This window comes from Serinus canaria, chromosome 23, assembly GCF_022539315.1.
Source record: "Serinus canaria isolate serCan28SL12 chromosome 23, serCan2020, whole genome shotgun sequence".
Lineage (NCBI taxonomy): Eukaryota > Metazoa > Chordata > Aves > Passeriformes > Fringillidae > Serinus > Serinus canaria.
This window is the reverse complement of record NC_066336.1, coordinates 6,028,723-6,049,202: the sequence shown is the minus strand read 5'-3', so window position 1 is coordinate 6,049,202 and position 20,480 is coordinate 6,028,723. Positions and strand designations below refer to the sequence as shown.

The following is a 20,480-nucleotide window of genomic DNA, read 5'->3' as shown; positions in this document are numbered from 1 at the left end:
CGGAGCCCAGGGATGAGCAGCGGCCTCGCGCTGGGATGCGCTCCAGAAAAACCAAGCCTCGTTACTGGCAGCAATAATTAACACCGGTGCCCTCCCTCCCTGCCTCTCCCCAGGTTTTCTCCTGGGTGTCCCAGTTACCAGGGCGGGAGGGACTCGGGCGCTGCTCGTTCATCCCGGCAGGTTTAGGGAAGGAATTGTGCATCAGGAGCTCAGGTTTAGGGCCCAGCACTCCTGGGCTGGCCCAGCTCCCTGTCCCTCCATCCTTTTGGAGTCCAGCAGCAGACTCAGTGCCCCGCTGCCGTTCCACCGGGCTCCCTCCCTGCTGCCCCCCGAAACCACCCTGGCACTGGATCCTGGCACCCTTGGCTTTGGGGCACCCACCCTCGGCTTTGGGGCAAGCACACTTGGGGCAAGGATTGGCTGCTCTGCCCGGCCTAGGGGCGCTGGGGTTTGTGCCAGGGTTTGTTCTGGGTTAGTACCCGGATTTGTGCCAGGGTTTTTGCTGGGTTTGTACCTGGGTTTGTACTGGGGTTTGTGCCGGGGTTTGCGCCGGGTTGGTACCCGGGTTTGTGCCCGGGTTTATACTAGATTTGTCCCCAGGTTTGTTCGGGTTTGTGCCCGGGTTTATCCCGGGTTTGTGCCCGGTTTGTGCCCGGGTTTATCCCGGATTTGTGCCCGGTTTGTCCAGGCCCGTGCCCGGCCCCGCAGCAGCTTCGCCCGCCGCGCTCTGCTGTCCCTCGGCGCGGCCCGTCCGGGTCACGTGGCGCACCTGGCCCAGGTGAGGCGGGGCCGGACGCGCTCCCGGCTCGCAGGTAACGAGAGCCCGGCCCGGCCCGGCTCGGCCCCGAACCCAGCCCGGCACCGAACCCGGCCCGGCCCCAGCCTCGGCATCAGCCCCGGGCCCGGCCCGACCCCGCCGCCGCCGCCGCCGCCGCCCGGCGCTTCCCGGCCCGGCCCGGCCCGGCCCGGGGGCAGCCGCAGGCCGCGACCGGCACGGAGGGAAGGAGGGAGGCAGGGAAGGAGGGAAGGCTCGTCCGTCACCCCACACCGCGCTCCCCTCGGCCCCCGCCGCCCCCGGCCGGTGCCGGTGTGCCCCGCTGGCCCCGCGGGAGGCTGGGGGCTCTCCCGGGGGTTTGGGGCCGGCTCTGATTCCCAGGGCTGGAAAAGGGAGCGGGGGGCGCGGTGGGAGCCGGAGCAGGGCAGGCGGGGATGGGGCTGCTCCCGCTGCCGGCGTCTCCTCTCCGCAGCCATCCCCGCCCGGAGCACACGGTGGGGCCCAGGTAGGCAGAGGGGGCTCCCTTTGGTGCCCAGGTGGGTCTCCCCTTTTCCTTCCCTTTCCTTTGGGAGGGAAAAGGGTCAACCGTCGTTTGCCTGCCCTGTGATGGAGCCCTGGCTGTCAGCTGGAACGGGGTGGGTGTTTTGGGCCAGGGGCAGAGGGGAGGGGGGCTTGGCAAGAGGCAGTTCCTCGGGCAGGTTGTTGATGTCCCAGAGAGCTGCCAGAGGGATGCTGGGTCCCCAGGGATGCACGGGGACAATGCTGCATCCACATTTACCCTGGGGCAGGATCTCCATCCCCCCGGTGCCAGCAGAGCAGTGGGGAGCAGGAGCTTAGCAGGTGACTTCCAGCTCCTGGCAAGGCTCCTTAGAACACTCCCCGGCTGTGGGTGCTGCCGCAGAGTTCAGAGAAGCTGCATCAGTGTGTGGATCCTGTCTCCTGAATTTAGGAGACATTCCCCAGCTGCCAGCAGCCCCAGCAGCGTGGTTATTGCTGGATGGATGTGATCTTGTTCAGGAGATCCACAGCTTAACTGAGCTTTTTAAAAACTCTCCAGGGAAATCCCGCCCTCTGAACAATGAAGATCTTAGACCCTGGCTAACTCTGAGTCCTGCAAACCCCTTGTGGATCCTTCCTGGCTCCTCTGGAGCAGATGCTGAGGCTCTCTAGAGGGACCTGCAGTCACTCACAGCACCTGTGTGAGAGCAGAGGAAGCTCCCAGCCATCGTGTGAGTAAAATTTGGATGTGGATTGTGCTCTGAGCATTTATTTATGGCTGGGGGTTTTGGTGCAGCCCGTTCCTCTGCTGGGGGAGCTGCTGGATCGAGGAGCTGTGTCCTGGCTGTGCTCCTCAGGAACTTCTCCATGTGGTCCAGAGGTCCCAGAGGTGTGGGCTGTGATGGGAATGGGCCAGCCCAGAGGTGTCTCTGACACCTGTGCCTGCAGGTGTCCTCCTCAGAGCTGAGATAATGCTCCTCTCTCTGTCCCAGATGCTCTGAAATCTCAGAATGTTGTCTGTTGTTACATGAGGGAGTGTTGCTGTGCAATGTTGGGTCTCTCAGGGAGGCCTTGGAATGAGAAGAAACATCCCAGTAAGCAGCTCCCAGTTCAGCTCAAATGTTTTTATTTCATTTCGTGTTTTTTCCAGTCTGTTTTTAAATTCTGAACTGCATTACAAAAATGAGGAAGTTGAGGGGAATAACCCCTGACTTGTTCTGAAGTGAAAGCAATCAGAGCTCTGCAGTGATGCTGAGGTGAGGGAGCTCTGCCTGCTCTGCACCAAAATTGGAGCATCTGGGGCTTTTTATTTTGCATATTGCCCAGGAATGTGCAAAGGGAGCTCCTGGGATGAATTTTCATAAGGTAACAGGGCCAAAATATTCCTGGAAAGCAGTGGTGTGCTGTGACTGCCTGCCTTTCAGTCTGGGCCTGTTTCTTTGTGGGGAAAGTGTGACTCTGGGTTTAAAAACCAGGGAGAAAGAGGCAGTGCTCTAACAAGGTCTGACAGATTTATTTATTCATGCTTGAGGTGCCCTATAGAAAGTCCATAGTGAAACAACGAGGACAGCCCTACAACACTTACACTGTGGCTGGGCTCTCATTGCTCATTAATTACCCTAATTAGTGTTTGAAAGGATCTCTTGGAGGTGCAAGCAGCGCTAGCCAAGAAGCCTGGAAACCATGGAGAATTCCAGGACCCTCCACAGCCTGGGATGAAGGCAGAGCAGACAGGGAGAGTGACAGCCCTGACCCGACTTTCCTCACATCCCCCCAAGCTGAGCTTTAATAGTAAAAAGATGAAAACCAGGGAGAGTGTGAAGGGGGCTCTGTGCAGAGGGAGCCTGACAGGGCTCACTGTAAACAGCTCCCTCCTGCCTGCAGACCTGCAGGAGCTGCACTGGCACAGCTGAGCTGTCTGCTCTGGGGTTTCTGTTTCTGTAGGGGTTGTAAAGGTTTTGTTCCCATGAGGGCTGATTTGAGACCGACTTGTTGACAAGGTCTTTTCCTTAATCCAGATGCAGACGTTGGGTTTTCATAGGGAAGGCTTTGACATCGCCCGACCTGAGCATGACTGGCAAAAATCATTAGTGTTGGTAATGCTGTCATTGCTAAATCCTCTAAATTGAAATAGCAGCACAGAACGTGGAGCTGGAATTGGCAGCTTGCACAATGATGGATTGCTTGTCATCTCCTCCTGGGCACGATGTGTTTTGAAATGGATAAGTGCTGTCAGGGCCCAGCCTAATCCTGAGGAATGCAAGACAAAGGGAAGTTGTTCAAAAAAAGATACTTTCCCTTTGGAGCCTGTCAGTGGCTCCACCTCCAGCTGTGCTGCTCCTTCATTGCTCTGGAGCTGACTCCTCTTCCAGCTGCATGGAGGAAACTCTTCTGAAGGTTACAGGGACTTTGATGTCTGAAAATAGCCCTACTAAAGCATCTCTCTTCTGATGAGAGCATCTACCCAAAGGAGGCAGCAAGGCTTGGGTGGTGGGAGAGCCCCGGAACGCGGGCCCTCAGTGAGTCCTGACACCAGATACTCCTGTAAATCGTTGGCTTTGGAGCCTCTGGCAGTCAGATCCCTCTGTGCTGCTGCCGGACAGCTGGCTGAGGTGGGGCTGGTGGTGCTGGGCTGCTCTGATCTCCCCCCTGTGTCCTGCAGGTGCCCGAGTGCCGAGCCATGCTGGGCCGCAGGAGCCGCCTGCCCCCCGAGCTGAGCGGCGCCCGGCAGCGGGAGCAGCCCTGCCCCGAGGCTGTGCCCCTGCGGGCCCGGGCAGCCAGGGACAGCAGGGACAGCAGGGACACGGATGTCAGCCTGGAGGTGTTCAGTGGCTCCACGCCCGAGATCAAAGCGAGCCGCAGCCGAGCGCAGCAGATGCGGGACAGGAAAGGGCGCAAGGCCGAGCTCAAAGACCCCAACGGCCGGGAGGCAGAGACCATCACCTTCATCTCTGGGACAGCAGAGGCTCCCCCAAACCAGGGCTTTTGCTGCTCCTCCCTGACCCAGGCCTGGAACACGTACAAGGCTGTTTTCTGTTGCATAGTGACGTGTGGGGGCTGCTTCCAAGACTGCAGTGTCTGCATTCCCTATCCTGGGCCCGCTGAGACCTCCACAGATGATGGGAAGAACGGAGACTACAATGGGCGGCTGCCAAACAGCCCCACCAACACCTCTCCTGCTGAGAAGAACGGGAACCAGATCAAAAAGTCCAGCATGGGCAGCAGTTTCAGTTACCCAGACGTGAAGCTGAAGGGCATCCCTGTCTATCCAAACAGGAACACCAACCACCACGTGGAATCTGACTCCTGCTGCAAGGAGCTGCTGGAGAAGCCCTTCAGGAACAGCATAGAAAAGCCAGCGCTCCCCAGCAGCCACCGGAGCTCGGAGGAATATTACTCCTTCCACGAGTCCGACGTGGACATCAGCGAGCTGAACGGCTCCATGTCCAGCAGGCAGATCGACGTCCTGATCTTCAAGAAGCTCACGGAGCTGTTCAGCGTCCACCAGATCGACGAGCTGGCCAAGTGCACCTCGGACACCGTCTTCCTGGAGAAGACCAACAAGATCTCGGACCTCATCAACAGCATCACTCAGGACTACAACCTGGACGAGCAGGACGCCGAGTGCCGGCTGGTGCGGGGCATCATCCGCATCAGCACCCGCAAGAGCCGCGTGCGGCCCCACATCTGCAGCCCGGCCAGCCAGGGCCACGAGGACACGTCCGGCCGGGCCACCGCGCCCGACAGCGGCAACGAGACGATGCTGGAGTCCATGGTCATCAGCCAGGACGGTACGGGGGGTCCCGGGGGTCCCTGGCTGCTGCAGGAGGGCTGTGCCAGCGTGCCCACCGAGGTGTGGCACTGCGGCGGGGCTGGAGGCTGCTCTGTCCCCAGTGGGCTTGCTCTGCTGGGGTGTGTGAGTGCAGGGCTCTGCTTCGCACCCTCCTCCCTGTGCTGTGGCTTTCTTGAGCCTGTCTTTCCTTGCCCATGAGGTTTGTGCTGAGCAGTAGATGGGTTTGTGCTGCTGCTGCTGCTCCTGCTGTGCTCATCTAAGGGAGGCAGAAAAACGGTGAGTCAAACTGAACTGGTAGGACCAGACGAGCTGCTCGTGCCCGAGGATGTCCAGTTACTCAGCTGGCTCTCTCCCATGTGCTGCCTGGCTAATGCCACCCTTAGACTCCGCTGGCAGTGTGTCCTCAGAGCCCAGACCTCCTCCACACAGTGAATATCCCTGCCAAGAGGAGGGAAGGGCTGTTCCACAGCACCAGTGCTTCTGCTTCTTCCTCCTTGTGGGAGCAGCCTCAAGTGTCTGAGCTCCAGAGCAGGGTATAACAGTTTGGTGTGGAAAAACCTTGAAAAGCTGAGTGTGGGAGCAAGGAGATATCCAGAAGTACCGGAGGAAACCGTGTGGGTGTTGTGCTTCCCAGATTAGCAGAGAGGCTGCTCCTGGGATTTAAGGACACAGCTCAGACTATCCGGATGATGGCAGGAGCAATGGGAGGGATCAGACTGTGCCTGTCCTGTTCCCTGACAGGGATCCTTGGTGCTGAGTCATGCTGTGCATCCTCCTTCCCTGTCTCAGTCCTTGCTTTCCCTTGCAGAGCTGGCCGTGCAGATCTCGGAGGAGACCCCGGCGGACGTGCTGGCCAGGAACATGAGGAGGCACAGCAGTGCAGGTGAGGCCCTGCCTGGGCCTGGCTGCACAGGACAGCCTGAGCCCCCCGCCCGTGTCCTCACCCTCCACACAGCCTGAGCTGACCCTGCTCCTCGGGCTCCCCTCACTGCTCCTGGGCTTTGGGAGTGATGGAGCTCAGACACTCCCTGGGCTGGTGGATCTTTCTGAAAAGGGTGAAATCCACGTTCCCTGTCCTTGCACAGGACCTGACCTGGGAGCTTTCAGTCTCTCTGTGTCCTGACAAAGTTTGGGGCTGTATTTGGGGTGTGACTGCCAGAGGTCACAGCTGGGTGAGACTGGGAACAAAGGGAACTGTGCAGAAGGGAAGCAGGCAGGAGTGGCGGGCTGCCCCGAGCTCTCTCCTCCCAGGGAGCAGCCCAGGGCTACAAGACAAGTTTCCTCCTGCACAGCAGCTCTGTCCTGAGAGATGGCTGCAATGCAGGCAGGGCTGTTCCCTGCCATGGCTTTGTGTGGCTTTCTCCTCCCTCACGGTACACAAAGCCTTTTGTGGCAGCTGCTTCCCCAGTGCCAGGCTGCTGTGTTACCCTGGGCTAATGGCACCATCTCTTCTCTTTCCTCCCCAAGGCTCTCCAACCAGCAGAGATTCCTCTTTCCAGGACACAGAGACTGACTCCTCCGGGGCTCCTCTGCTCCAGGTGTACTGTTAAAGGACCCGAGCAGCAGGGAGGCGTTCCAGGCCTGTGCTGCAGTCACAATCCTCCTCCTTCCATGTGGAGTGTGTTGTGCCAAGTTTAATTTTCTTTTTTCCCAGTCTTCCCTGATCCTTATTGAAGCCAGATTCTTCCTGCTGTCTGAACTTCACTGGATATTTTGGTTTTTATGGACAATCAAGGAAGCAAACTGCGGAGCTAACGAACTTGGGAGGTGGAGTGTGTGCCCGGGGAGGAGAAGATGGACACGGAAGTAGCAGAGAACTCGTGCCTCCGTGATTTCCATAAATCCCATTTAGCTCCAGCAGCCTCAGTGGCTCAGGCCTTTCCCTGCTCTGAGGACCTGTTGTACAGTTCTGCTTCCTCCATGGCCTGAGAGAACTCGGATGGGGAGTGACTGTGGTGTCTCTGTGCTGGTGCTGCTGTTGAGGTGCAGGCTGAGGTCCTGCTCTGCAGGGACCCAAATCTCTATTTTAAGTGCCTGTGTTGGTCCCACCAACCCAAAGTCTCCTACCCATGGTGTTTCCAGTAGGCAGATCTGCCTTTCCCTGCTGAGCCTCCGTGTCACCTCCTGCTGCCTGAGCAGAAGGGTCAGCTTTGTGGAGTTCATCTCATTTGTGGCCTCTTGGCTCATCTCCAGATTCAGAGGCAGTGCTGGGGGCTGGGGTGGCTGCTGGGCTGCCCCTGCATGAGCAGATGGTGGGGATCAGCTCTGCTGGAGTCCAGCACACGCTGCCTGCCTGCCAGCAGCTCTCCTCACTCCTCTTTCCACATTTCCCCTGGGAGAGCCTGGAGCAGGATTGTGGCAGGTGAGGGGAGCACTCAATTCTCTCCTGCCTTTGTGTGCTTCAGAACTGGGCTGTTTGTTCTGCTAAAAAATCCCTCCAAGTCCCTTGGTTTGCCTCAAAGGAAAGGGTTCTGAGAGTGTCAGCAGAGGGTTTGTGAGGCACTGCTGGCCCCTGGGGGCACTCAGCACCTTGTCCTTCCCTTTGCAGGCACTGAGGGCCAGAGATGGGCACTGCTGGGCTCATCCTGAGGGCTCAGTGCCAGCTGACCTGGGGGCTGCAGCAGGAGGAAGCTGCATCTGTGCTGTTGCCACTTGGTTGTTTATCACAAAGTAAACACATCAAGCCATGGGACTTGTTGGGAGCTTTGGGTGCCCTTGGACATGAAGAGAAAATGCTTCATTTAATTCACCAGCCACAGGATAAACACACCCACTGGATTTTGGGGAGAGGGAAGCCCAGATGGGCCCTGGGCTTCGGTGTGGACCATGGCTTTGTGCCTTAGATGGACTGGAATGTGCCTTAATTGTCTTGAAATGTGCCTTTATTTTATAGCTTGTGATTGCTCTTCAGAGGTTTGGGCAGGGAGGAAGGATTTAATCCCTCTCAGGAGCTCTCAGGCTTCTTTAAAAGGCCAAAACCCTTGGAAATGGACAGTTCCAGTCCCTGTCAGAGCCTGTGTCTGTAAACCTCTGGCTGTTTTCAGAGTGTGCTTCCAGGAATCAGGGGCATTACTCAGACCACACCTGGAGACACTGACAGAGATATTTCAAAGATGAAGGGAAGGGACAGAGCCTTGGATTTGGCTTCCCCTCCCTGCTTTGTGTTTAGAGCCGTTGGTTGATGAGAAATTGAGTTTATACAAGGAGAAGACTTGAAGCAAGGCCAGGCTGGGACTCCCAGGGGAGCTGTGAGGTCACCTCCTTCCAAATGCTGCCCATCCTGAGGGACCTGCCTGGCTTCTGCTTCTCCTGGGTTTGTACACTTTTATTTGGACAAGCTTCCTCCAAGCTGTGTGCTGAGTTCACGTGGGTCACACTGACACAGCTCTGTGGGCTGAGCTGGAGACGAGGGGGGAGCTGGGCTTGCAGTCACTGCTCCAGAGCAGATTCACGTTTTTAGTGGCTGGTCTGGCTGTGAAGAGTGAGCGTGTGGGGATTCAACTAGCCAAAAAAAACCCAAGCCCCCCCAAAAACTCGCCAAGAGGAAGACTGTCGACTCGATGGTCCCTGAAGCTGGTGTCTTATGGGTTTCTTTTGCACTCATTGGCCTTAAATGTTCTGGTTTGGTCTTTTTTTATAAATTAAAGTTGTGCTCTTGACTGTGCTGTGACTTTTACATTCCTGCTCTCATCAGCCTGGGGATCCCGGGGTGGGGATTGCACGGGGGGTGGCTGATTCCTGCAGTCCCAGATGGATGAAAATGTCCTTGTCCAACCAGGGGGATCCTGAATGCCAGGCTGGTGTCTGGATGCAAATGAAGAAGCCTCTGGGGAAGTGTTTGTTGTCCTGCAGGGAAACCTGGACCTTCCCTGGGCGTGATGCTGGAAATGAGCTCTGGAAAAGCTGAGCCTGGGGGGAGAATTCCCAGGTTGTCCCTGTGATGTCACCAGCTGGTGGCAGCAGATGTGGGGTTTGCTCCACAGGATCAGCTCAGGGATGGAGGGCGGCCCAGCCTCGGACCCTGGGACTTGAAGGACCAGTTCTGCACTTGGCAGTTGCAGGACAAACCCCAGGATAACCTGCAGGGCTCCGTTCCTGGCCGCTGACCTTCCCTCAGGAGCCCTGGGGGTTTCCTGCTGGTGCACAGGACCAGGATGTGTTTCCTGGGAGGATTTCAGAGCCAGGAACAGGTAAATGCTGCCTTCTCTCGGCTGGGAAGGGTCTCTGGGGATGTTTTTGTGTCTGGAGCCCTCGGACCAGCTGGGTGGGGCCTGCCAGCCCAGTTTGTTCAGCAGCTTCCAGTTTGCAGCCTGGGCCGGGGTGTCCTGGCTCACATCCACACGTGGGATGAGTCCGTGGGGTTTTTGTCTGCAGGAAGGTGTTTGCTGTGGATGGAGCTGTCTTGGCTCTTGCTGGAGTGGTTTTTGCTCTGAGCTTGCATTGAGTGTTCTGCTGAGTGAGCTGGCTGGGTTTCCCAAGCGGAGACCTCACAAACACGAGAGCCTTTACCTGGCCACGCACCTGTGGAGGTGTTCTCTCACACAGGTACTTCCTTCTGGGAACCTGACTCAGCACCTGGCTTTTCCTGAAGACATTGTTTGGTTTTATTTGGCTTGGTTTTGCCAGGAGTCTCCAGACACTCCCACTTTGTGGGTCCTTGGTGTGCTGTGCCCTCAGAGGGATCCCTGTCCTGCCCAGCCTGAGCTGTGCCCCTGCCCACGGTGCCCTGGGATCAGGTGAGGGCAGCTCAGGAGCTCTGCAGGGAATGGCTGCAGGAGTGTTGAGGAAATTCCTCTGCACATCCACACCCTGAGCTGCTGAATTATTTATTTCAGTGTGGCTTAGGAAGGAGATGGATGGACCCTAATTCCTCACAGCCTGGCCCTTGCAGTGACAGAGCAGCTGAGGCTCCTCCTAAAATGACACGGTAACGTCCAACACTCGCTGTTCCTGTCCCCTTCCTCGGGGTTTTGCTGTTCCATTGCTCTTCCCAAAGCAGTCCTGGAGTCTGGGATATTTCCCAAATGCTCTGAGCTGCAATATTCATTAATAAAAGCTAAGCCAGGAGCTGCTGTTAAAGAAAAAACCCAAATGACTGGGGAAAACTTTACCCTGTAGAAAGGTCTGTGCAGAGCCTGTTGTGCCTGCAAAGGCCTTGCTTTTACAGGTGAGGAGGAGCCCTGGGCAGGTGAGGAGCTGAGGGCTCTGCCCTCCAGCTGGTGGCAGCACCAGAACGGCTTCTCCAGGTGACCTGGCACAGGTATGGGGAGCCAGAGGGACCTTGGTGACCTGGCACAGGTATGGGGGGCCAGAGGGACCTTGGTTACCTGGCACAGGTATGGGGAGCCAGAGGGACCTTGGTGACCTGGCACAGGTATGGGGAGCCAGAGGGACCTTGGTTACCTGGCACAGGTATGGGGGGCCAGAGGGACCTTGGTGACCTGGCACAGGTATGGGGGGCCAGAGGGACCTTGGTGACCTGGCACAGGTATGGGGGGCCAGAGGGACCTTGGTTACCTGTCCCTGTCCCTGTCCAGCCCTGCCCTTCCCGCCCTGCTGGGGCTGGGCACCACTCAAGGTGTGCACAGTGTGGGTCCTGGTGCATTTCCCTGCCGTGGGCACAGGACAAGGCCACGCTCCGAGGTCTCCAGGGACTCAGGCTGAGGTTGGCTTTGCATTCCTCAGGCCTCGAGCAGCTGCTGGGACCCAGCAGGTTTAATCCAGGGGAAGCTGCCTTGGGAAGCAAAAGGTGCTCCCAGCTCGCTCTGGACAGTGGTGGCCGGGGGTGTTTGCAGAGGACAAGGCCAGCACTGAAACACCTTCTGTTCCGCTGCCGAGGGGGCGAAGTCCAGGGGCAGCTCTGGGATCAGCCACGTTCACAAACACGGCCCGGGCGTTCACCTCCCCCAGGGTCAGGGCACCAGGGCTGGCCCCATTCCCCCACTGACCCTCCTTCCTCCCAAAAACTCCCCCAGCCTCCCTGGGGTTCACCCACAGAGCTGAGAACAGGGAGAAGCTCATCACACCCCAGAGCAGCTCAGCCCTCCCAGCTCACCTGTCCCACAAACCAGGCAGGCAGCTCATTCTGGGGCTAAAACCTTCAAATCCAGAGCAGAGTTCAGCAGAGTTCAGTGTTTTTTATGAAAACAGAGGCTGCTCTTTTGTCAAGGCCAAAGTACAGACAGGCAGGTGAGTGTAGGTGAAGGCAGATGGGTGTAGGTGATCTGTAAGACAAACAGGCAGGAAGATCCAGCCCAGACCCAGCTGCCCCAGTCTGGGTCCTTGCCCACCCTCCAAGTCACTGCTCTGCTGGGTGGGGGCTGCTTTTTAACCCCAAGAGTCTGTAAAACTGAGGGACTTCATGCAAACAGTGCTCTGCTGCTCAGAAAACAACCCCAGCAGGCCAGGTGCTGTGCCAGGCCGGACTTTGCCCAGACAGGATTTTCAGCCCTTTGTGCCCATCCCTTGGGGAGGGGGTGGAAATGTTTGGGGGAGGCAGAGGGAAGAGCCACAGCAGCAGGGATCTGGGATAGAGCCCAGGATTTACTGACACTCTCCTTGTTAGCTGGGCGTTAAGGAGACCTGGGGCAAGGGTGGCTTCCTGGTGTGGTCACATGCTGCTCTGTGGAGAGCAGAGCCTGGAGCAGCCACCCTGGGGTTTGGGCTGGGAATGGGGCTCAGCAGCACTCCTGAGCAAAACACAGCTCCCAGTGCCACCTCCCGAGGGAGGGAGAGACCACCAGTGCAGAGCTGGGAGCACCAGAGGCATTCCCAGGCCTCTGCAGAGAGCACAGGCACAGCACCCCTGGCACCCCTCCCTTCTCCCTCCCAGCCTGGACCCCTGATCCCTCCTGCCAGAGAAACCACACGCTCTGCCTGAGATATTCCACTTGTTTTCCTTTATGTTGCGCTGCAGTTTCAACAAAGACAGAACATGCAGAGTGATGCCACTGGTCAGCAGGAGCTCACACAGTGTGGGGAGGGGCACAGAGGCTCTTGGGGAAGAGGCAGGAGGCACTCCCAGCAACAACAGCATCCCCAACGCCCCCCACGTCCTCTCCCACCCACAGCCACAGACTGCCCAGCCTCTCCTTGCTCCAGGACAGCAGGCTGAGCCCTCCATCTGTGCTGGGAGCCCTGGAGTGCTCCAGCTGTCCCACTTGTGGCACAAACAGGAGCAGCAGCAAGGAGAAGCAGGGTCTGTCTCCAGTGCAATAGCTGTGCTTTTCAGCTGCTGTTCTCCCTTCCCAAGAAGGCAGAAAAAGATTTATTTTACAAAATAAACTGACCCTTGTTTTCACAGGAGAGCAGGAGGGAGCAGAACTCAGGAGTACCTGTGCCAGAGGCAAAGAGCAGACGAGCAGCTCGGAGCAGCCCAGGGAAGCAAAGCAATACCTCAAGGATTTATCCCAAAACCTCTCAGGTCTGGCTCTCTCAGCCCTAACACCCTTTTTGCTCTAAGCCCTCCTCCTCTCCCCACGGCCCTTTGGGAACTGTGGCAGATGGCTCTGTCTGGAGCTGCTCTGGGGCCCTGCTCTGCTCCCAGGACACTGAGGGGGGCTGAGCAGGGGCCTCCACAGCAAGCTCGGGTGGGGATGCTGGAGTTTAACTTGCCCAAGGTGAGGAATATCCAACCATACATTTCCTGCCCCATTCGAGGGGCTGACTGAAAGAGGGGGGGAAGGGAGAGAGCTCAGTTGAATTTAGCCTTTGAGAAGTCCATTTCTGGGTGCTGTTCCATGAACCTGCAAGGAAAACAAAGACAAGAGTTTGGGTGAGTCAGCAGGAGCCCAACAGCTCTGTTTGGGGAGGGAAGGGTTCCTGCTGCCTCCACTCTGGAGTTTTGCTGCAACCCCACGCCCTCCACAGCAGGGAGGGTTCTGCTGAGCTCCTTGGGACACATTCCCTGGACCTTCCCTACAAACACCTTTTCCTCGGGTCAGTGGGAGCAGCATTCCTGCCAGGTCAGCAAGCCCAGGCCCACGGGAGCTGTTAATTATCAAACACACACCCTCACTGCAGCCACCCCACGGATTGTGGGGCACGGGGGAGACGGTGAAGGCAGATTAGGGCTGAGGCTGCAGCCTGACAGCTTCACTGGCAATATCCCCAGTGCTCTGACAGCAGAATCTCAGGGAGGACATGACCAGAGGGATCTGGTTTCACAGCAGGTGAAATCTGATTTCAAATGTACTGCAGTCCCAGCAGAGGGAATCACAGAATGCTGTGGGCTGGAAGGCTTTAAAGATCATCTTGTCCCTGTCCATGGCAGGGGGTTGGAACACCTTCCAGGGGCTATCTGGACTCAGGCTGCCACATCAGAAGTTCTGAGGGCACTGCTCTGTGCCCAGGAGTGCCCAGTGCACACAGAGGCTGCTCTGCTCTGCTCCCCAAGGGGCACAACACATCACAGCCCTGTGGAGGCCTCACACACACCCGCCAGGTCAGGGCACCTTGGTCTCCTCTGTGTTCCCACCTCAGGCTTTCCCCTGAACACCCCCACAGCGTTTCCACTTCCAGGGCCATCTGTGCTGTGAGGATCCTGTCCTTGTTTGGCAGCCAGGACAGCTCCACTGGCAGACATCAGCACCCACATGGGTGTCACTGAGTCGCCTTTGCCCTGGACAAAGTCTAAACTTCCTCTCCATCCTCTGCCAGCTTCCAGAGCACCAAACAAGAGGCCCTGCCAGCAAGGTGTCCTGCAAGTGCCCTCCCAGGAGCAGAGGGTGCTTCCCATCCCACTGACACCAGGGCAGCCTGGTCTCTGCTCTGCTCACATCCCACTCAGATTCACAGAGAAGCTTCTGGCACGAGAGATGAAGCCAAGGGGGGCAAGGGGTCAGGTCAGCCACAGCAATCCTTCACCCAGAGATAAGGTGTGGGGCTGCACTTGCTGAAGAAGCTGTGTGACCCAGAATTGCCTCCACACCTTCCCAGATGGCCTTGGGAGCTCCAGGAATCATTTCCCTGCCACAGGGCATTTTTGCCAAACAGGGCAATAAAGCCATAAAGTGGCTTGGGGACAACTGTCTGGAGGCAAGAGGGAGGGGTGATTAGCTGGCTACTGAGGAAGATAGACACCAATCAAGACCATGTTAAAGTTAAGCAGAGATGGCACCTCCACTTCTAAAGGTACCTTCTGGACTTGAAATCAGCAGATCAAGAGGATTCCAGAGCTAGGCTATTCCCAAATTTCCCCACTAGGCTTTCTACCCCCACAGGCTTTTACAGACACTGGTGGCTGGCCAACAATGCAGAGGTGAGCATGGCTAGGACTGAAGGCCAAGCTGCTGTTCCCTTCTTTGTGCTGGAGAGGAAGGCAAAGCCAAGCAAAGGAATGAGCTGCACCCACTTTTTCAAAATATCCTGCTTCTTCTGCTCATCAGAGGTGGGCAGGCCCATGGACTTCTGTCGTTGGTCATACATCATCTTCTCCACCATGCTGCGAGTTTCACTGTCCAGGTCTGACAACTGAAACCAAGATCCACATTGGAACAACTCTGGGCTCAGCTGAGGTAACTCCTGAGCAGGCTCTGTCCCATAAAACAGAACAATTCTTACCTTTGAGTTCTCTGGGTTGATTTTCTTGGTGTTGATTTCTGGGTCTGTGGAGACCAGTTTGTTCCACCATTCCATTTTGTTGATCTAGAGGACGAAGAAGCAAAGCCAGTTTATCTTTCTTGGACTTGTTCTGGGGTTTTTAAGTCTCAGTCACAGGAAAAAAAAAAAAGGAATCAAACTTTGACAGTTTTCTAAATATCAGTAAAATCTGAACATAGATAAAGGGTATTTTTGTTTCAAAATACTTTAGGCAGCTTTAATTTTCACAGCTGGGAGATCTGAGAGAATGTAAGATGTCCCATTTGGCATGACATAAATGGGATTACAACAAACCACCTGGAGAGGCCCAGAGGGGACACAAGAAGGGACGCAAGGAGGTCTGCCCCTGGATTTTCCTGTCACTAACAGATGTCACACTAAAGGACAACATTAAAATGACTGATTTCCTTCCAGCTCTTCCTGAACTGCTGAGAATTACACTGGGTATCCTGGAATAGCATAAAATTAGGCTGAGGACCCCACTGCCAGTGTGCCCAGGACAAGCACAAGGGTGGCCCCACGGTTTCAGCTGAGGGCCCAGAAGCAGCAGCCAAGCCTGGCCCCTGCCCAGCCCCTCCTGCTGTACCTTCTCCAGGTGCACGGTGACTGTTTTGCCATCCTCAATGAGCCAGGAGCTCTCCTCCACCTTGACCTCATTGAAGAGCTCCCCATCAATGACAGGAGGGTGGCCCTTGAGGCCGACCCTGAGCCGGCGTCTCTGGATATCGACCACCACGTCCTTGCCCTTCAGCCTGAAGCTCACCTTGAAGGGCACAGCCAGCTGCAAGAAAAGGAGCAGATCTGAGCAGCTGGGAAGGAAAATCCTCCTCACCCGCCCATGCTGCTGTTCCAAGCCTTCCTGCCTTGGTTCAGCAGAGCCAGACAGAGCAGGGACTCTTTTCCTTGAGGTACTGAGCGAGCAGGAGGCCAAAGGAAGGGACCATAAAAAGGGAAGCAGATTTTGATGCCTGGTTAAAACAAGACCAAAATTTGGAAAACTACGGCTCCTGGGAATTCTACTGAGTTACCAAGCTCTCTGAAACCAGCTATTGAAACATTGCTGTTTCCAACAAACTTCCAGAGCAACTGAGACACAGGGAATTGGCTTCACCTCTTACCAGCACCTGGTCTCAGATTCCTCAGATCTGGTCACAAAGCACTACTTACATCCAATTCTGAAAGAGTCTGTGTCCATCTGTAATTTGGAAGGTCAGCTCCATTGCCAGAGTTGGGCTTAAGCTTTCCTTTATCCTTCTCATCTTCCTCTTCATCATCTGTTCCCTAAGCAACCCAAGATAAAGAAAGAAGCTTCTCCAGTTCCCATTGCAGCAACAGCTCTTCAGCTTTATAAGGACTGCAGGTCAGCTGTTTGCATTTTATATCCACTTAAATTTAGCTCCATAATTAACAGCTGCATCTGGTAAAATATGACTACAAGAAAGAAACCCAAAAGCCCTCTGTACTGGCACATTTAGGAATTAACTGTGCATTTTTAAAGCCACATTTTCTAATGTGTATTTTCAAAGTGTGTATTTTGGACAGGGCTTGGAGCAACCTGATGTAGTGGAAGGTGTCATGGCAGAGGGTGGAACAGGATGAGCTTTCAGCCCTTCCAACCCAAACCATTTTATGCATCTGAAGTACCTCCAGACGAGTTTTACCTGTTTGTTGGAATCTGAAGATTCACCTTCCTCCTCCGAGGGTTTCACGGGCACACTGTTACCCTGCCCTTGCGCCTCTTTCTTCTGTTTGAAAAGAGAAGAGCGGGAACACGCTCAGCCAAGAGCTGGCACTTTGTGTCACCTCCTGAGCTGGCACTAGATGGCCTCAGCCTTTCAGCTCCAGCTGAGGAGCACCCACTTTGAAAACAGGCAATTTTCAGCCCTTAGAAAGGTTAGGGTAAGGTTAGGAAAGAGGCACTGCCAAGGGGAAGATCTTGGACAAAGAGCAAGCCTGAGCCGCTCTAACCCCCCGCAGCCCCGGGGAGCACAAAGCTGCACATGCCAGGCTCTCACCTGGTTGATCTCGAGCTGCAGCCTCTCTGCCTCCTCGTCGGTGAGCTCCTTGATGCGCGGCTCGCCGGGCTGCGGGCAGCCCCTGTCCCTGTCCCTGTCCCTGTCCTGGCGCTGGCTGGCCAGGCGCGCAGCGCGCTCCGCCTTCTCGCGCCGCTCGGCCTCCTGCCGCGCCTTCTTCTCCCGGCGCTCCTTCTGAGCCAGCTTGTTGTGGTGGCTGAAGGCCTCTGTGATCAGCTGGGGACAGGGGCACAGGGGGTCAAACACCACCCACCTCACACCCGAACCACCACACGGGGTTAAACATCACCCACTGCACACCCGAACCACCACACAGGGTTAAACACCACCCACTGCACACCTGAACCACCACATGGGGTTAAACATCACCCACTGCACACCTGAACCACCACACAGGGTTAAACATCACCCACTGCACACCTGAACCACCACACAGGGTTAAACACCACCCACCTCACACCTGAACCACCACACAGGGTTAAACACCACCCACTGCACACCTGAACCACCACAGGGGGCCAAACACCACCCACTGCACACCTGAACCACCACACAGCCACCCACTGCACACCTGAACCACCACACAGGGTTAAACATCACCCACTGCACACCTGAACCACCACACAGGGTTAAACATCACCCACCTCACACCTGAACCACCACACAGGGTTAAACATCACCCACCTCACACCTGAACCACCAGACGGGGTCAAACACCACCCACTGCACACCCGAACCACCACACAGGGTCAAACACCACCCACTGCACACCTAGACCAAGCCCACTCAGGGAGCACAAGGACGTCTGCTGAGTCACACAGAAGTTGGGAATCTTCCCTTCATCTTTGCTCAATTTTTTTGGATTGGAAATCTAGAGATTTTTCAATTTAAAAAACAGAGAAGGAAATGAAAAGGGAGGAAAAAGGGAAAATTTGAAATATTCAAATGTAGTCCTTCCTGTTATGCAGGGAGTATGTTTCCAGGATATGACAGTGAAATTAAAATCCTCCACTAATTTTGTCCTTTGTGCAATTCCAGCAGGACGAGCTGATGCCCAACCCAGCCACCTGAAGCTGCTCCATACCTCCAGGACAGCTGGACACACCAGATCCAACTTTTTTACCTACTTCTGACCCTTCTGTGGGCTTTTCTCCAGAGGGAGCCTCAGTGGCACCCTGTAGAGGAGAAGCACTTGTTTTTACACTCCTCCACAAACCCTTTGTTTCAGCCCTGCTCCCAGCTCTGCGAAGGTTGTTGTGACTCGGGGAGGCAAAATCCCAAGGTCTGGGCTGGCAAGGGCCGTGTGCTCAGGGGAAAGCTGAGTACACAGGCAGGGAGCCAGGGAGCTGCCCCAGGCTCGATAAGGCCAGGGCTGCTGTGCACAGCAGCACGTAGGTGAGCTGAGGTCTGCCCCAGAAAACAACAGGGACAGATCCTCAGACAGCAATCACAGCAGGAACAGTTATTTAATATATGTATGTATCTATCCCGAGAGCTTTGGGGTGGGGGGAAATCCAGAACCTTTTCCGAGCAAACTGTGTTTGTAAGCAAGCCCTCAGTATTTCTGCTTGGCTTTAGGAGCAAGGATTGCTCACACAGCTCGGCCCCAGTGTCTCCTGGAGTACAGAAGGCAAGATGTGCATCCCCCAGGATGTCCCAGCCTGGGTGAGGAAGCCACCTTCAGTGCCTGAGCTCGTCCCTGTCACAGCCCCCAAACACGCAGTGACCTTCCCACCCTCTCCTTTCTCTGTCATGCCAAGGGCTCAGCAGGGCTGGGGAAGCAGCTCCTTCCCCATTCGTTGTGTTCCTGTGGTGTCAGAGCACGTTTCCAGGATGCCACGAAGCGTTGTGACAGATGCCACCACCCAAGGCACAGAATTGCCAAGGACAGCAGCCAGGCACCTCCGAGTCGCCACTCAGGTGGGATCACACAGCCTCCAGGAACGGGGCAGATCAGGGTTCAGTTCACCTTTCTTTCTTTCTTTCAGAGAATCACAGGCTGTTTTGGGTTGAAAGGACCTTAAAGCCCTGCAGTTCCAGCAAGGGCTCCCTGCAGGAGAGGGGATGCTCCCCAGCCCAGCCAAGGGGCAGCTGCATGTGCAGGGCCGTGGACTTTGTGTTTTTCCTGGGCTGAGCAAACAAGGTAACGGGGGTTATCGCTGCTGTGTCACTGCTAAGTCAGTGTGTCTGGCAGGTCTGCTTTCCAAACTAGCCTTTGGCCAGAGCCTGGCAAGAAACCTGCACTGAGGGACCATCCCTGCAGGGTGCTTCTCACCTGACAGAGGCAGCTCTGGGTCTCCTTCCCTCGGGAGCTGTTCCAGCAGGGCAGCCCTGGCATGGCACACACACGGGTGGCATGGAAGGGAGAACACCTAAAGGCCTGGAGGTTTATTTTTTACCTTCTCTGCTACTCCGTCCTCTCCCCCGGTGAAGAAATCTGTCTTCCTCCTCAGGAAGCTGAAGAAGGTGTTCACGAGCTGGGGAACAGGGTGGAGAGAGAGGGAGCAGTGAGCCCAGGTCACTGAAAGCCACCTCGTGTCCCTGGGGCAGCCTTTATCCTTTGTCCTCCCTATCTGTGGCTGTGCCAGCAGTGCCCTGGAATCAGCCCTGTGAGCACTGCAGAGCACTCAGGGGGGCAGATCCAGCCTGGATTCCCTGCACAGAGGGCTTGGGGTGCTTTGCTTGAAGGCAGCAGCTTATTTCCAGCTCCTGCTCCCACACCCCAGGCTGTTAGCCCAGGCAGGAATGGATTCATGCATGCATACATACCCAGATCCCATAAATATATATATAGATATATATATGTACACATTGCATGTTTTGCTTCTTTGCACACCTAAAAGCATAGAAACTCCTTGTTTTTACAGCTGCCAGGGTAAAAATGCACTGATGTATGAACCAGCACCTCCAAACCCCCTTTGGAAACCCAAATGCCCTTGAGCGTGGCTGATCTTTATTTCCCAGGAATCCTGTCCCGTGCGGGTTTCACTCCGAGGTTTTGCCCCATGAGGGGAGCCCCTGTAATGATTGTAATATTTTTTAATTATTTCAGAGTGGGATGTGGCTGGGATGTTCCCACACCCTCCAGCCCTGCTGCAGGTCAGTGCCTGGATCCCGGAGCCCCAGCCGGTGGGACCGTGGAGGTGAGCAGATCCCGAGCACGGGGGGATCCCGCGATCACGGGGGATTGTGCTGGGCGGGTGACCGGGGGAGCTCGATGCTTCCCTGTGGTGCTCTGCCCCATCACAGGCACTGCCGCGCACCCGGAGCCCTCCCGGGGCCGTTATCGCCGCTCCGGGAGCCGCGCACGTGCGTCCCCTGCTCCACGTGCCGGGCGGGGCCCGAGGAGGCCGGGCCGCTCCCCGCGCGCTCCTCCGCTCCTGCCCCGCCCTCCCCGCGCCCGCTGCCGGCGGCGCTACCTCGCGCACGCCGCCCTGGTGCTGCTGGGCCATGGCAAGCAGCATCCCGTCGAAGCGGTCCTCCTGCTCCGCCGCCTCCTCCGCGCTCAGCCCCATCGCGCCGCCGCTCCCGCACCGGGCCGCCACCGGAACCGGAACCGGCGGCCGCGGAAGAGCGAGCCCTCCCCGCCCGCCAATCCCAGAGCGTCCTCGCATCGCCCTCTTCGCTGATTGGTCTCGAGGGCCGTCAATCTCCCAGGGAAGGGCGGGCCGCGAGGCGCGGCGGGGTTGTCATGGCGACGGGCCGGGCGGGCCGCGGTGCCCGGGACGCGGGAAGGGCCCGGCCCGGGCCTGGCCCGTCCTGCCGGGGAGCCGGAGCCAGA

The 20,480-nt window shown here is 56.7% G+C and overlaps 2 protein-coding genes across 3 annotated transcripts; one reads left to right on the top strand and one right to left on the bottom strand.

The window, feature by feature from the left end:
- Window positions 1-764: 764 nt before the first annotated feature.
- On the top strand, window positions 765-8,725 carry KDF1 (keratinocyte differentiation factor 1). Of its 2 annotated transcripts, none has more exons than XM_030233765.2 (5): window positions 765-812; window positions 1,833-2,004; window positions 3,936-5,064; window positions 5,875-5,949; window positions 6,534-8,725. In XM_030233765.2, exons 3-5 carry the CDS (start codon window positions 3,954-3,956, stop codon window positions 6,614-6,616), a joined length of 1,269 nt encoding a protein of 422 aa, XP_030089625.1. In that variant the 5' UTR covers window positions 765-812; window positions 1,833-2,004; window positions 3,936-3,953; the 3' UTR covers window positions 6,617-8,725. The 2 variants fall into 2 exon arrangements, with proteins under 2 accessions (XP_030089625.1, XP_030089626.1); XM_030233766.2 differs by lacking the exon at window positions 765-812 and adding an exon at window positions 1,112-1,280.
- A 3,218-nt stretch (window positions 8,726-11,943) lies between these two features.
- NUDC (nuclear distribution C, dynein complex regulator) lies at window positions 11,944-20,268 on the bottom strand. Its single transcript, XM_009098623.4, has 9 exons — window positions 20,119-20,268; window positions 19,099-19,176; window positions 16,682-16,915; window positions 16,328-16,411; window positions 15,834-15,947; window positions 15,253-15,447; window positions 14,628-14,711; window positions 14,419-14,537; window positions 11,944-12,811 (listed from the first exon to the last, which is right to left on the bottom strand). Exons 1-9 carry the CDS (start codon window positions 20,212-20,214, stop codon window positions 12,760-12,762), a joined length of 1,056 nt encoding a protein of 351 aa, XP_009096871.1. The 5' UTR covers window positions 20,215-20,268; the 3' UTR covers window positions 11,944-12,759.
- Between the last annotated feature and the right edge of the window lie 212 nt (window positions 20,269-20,480).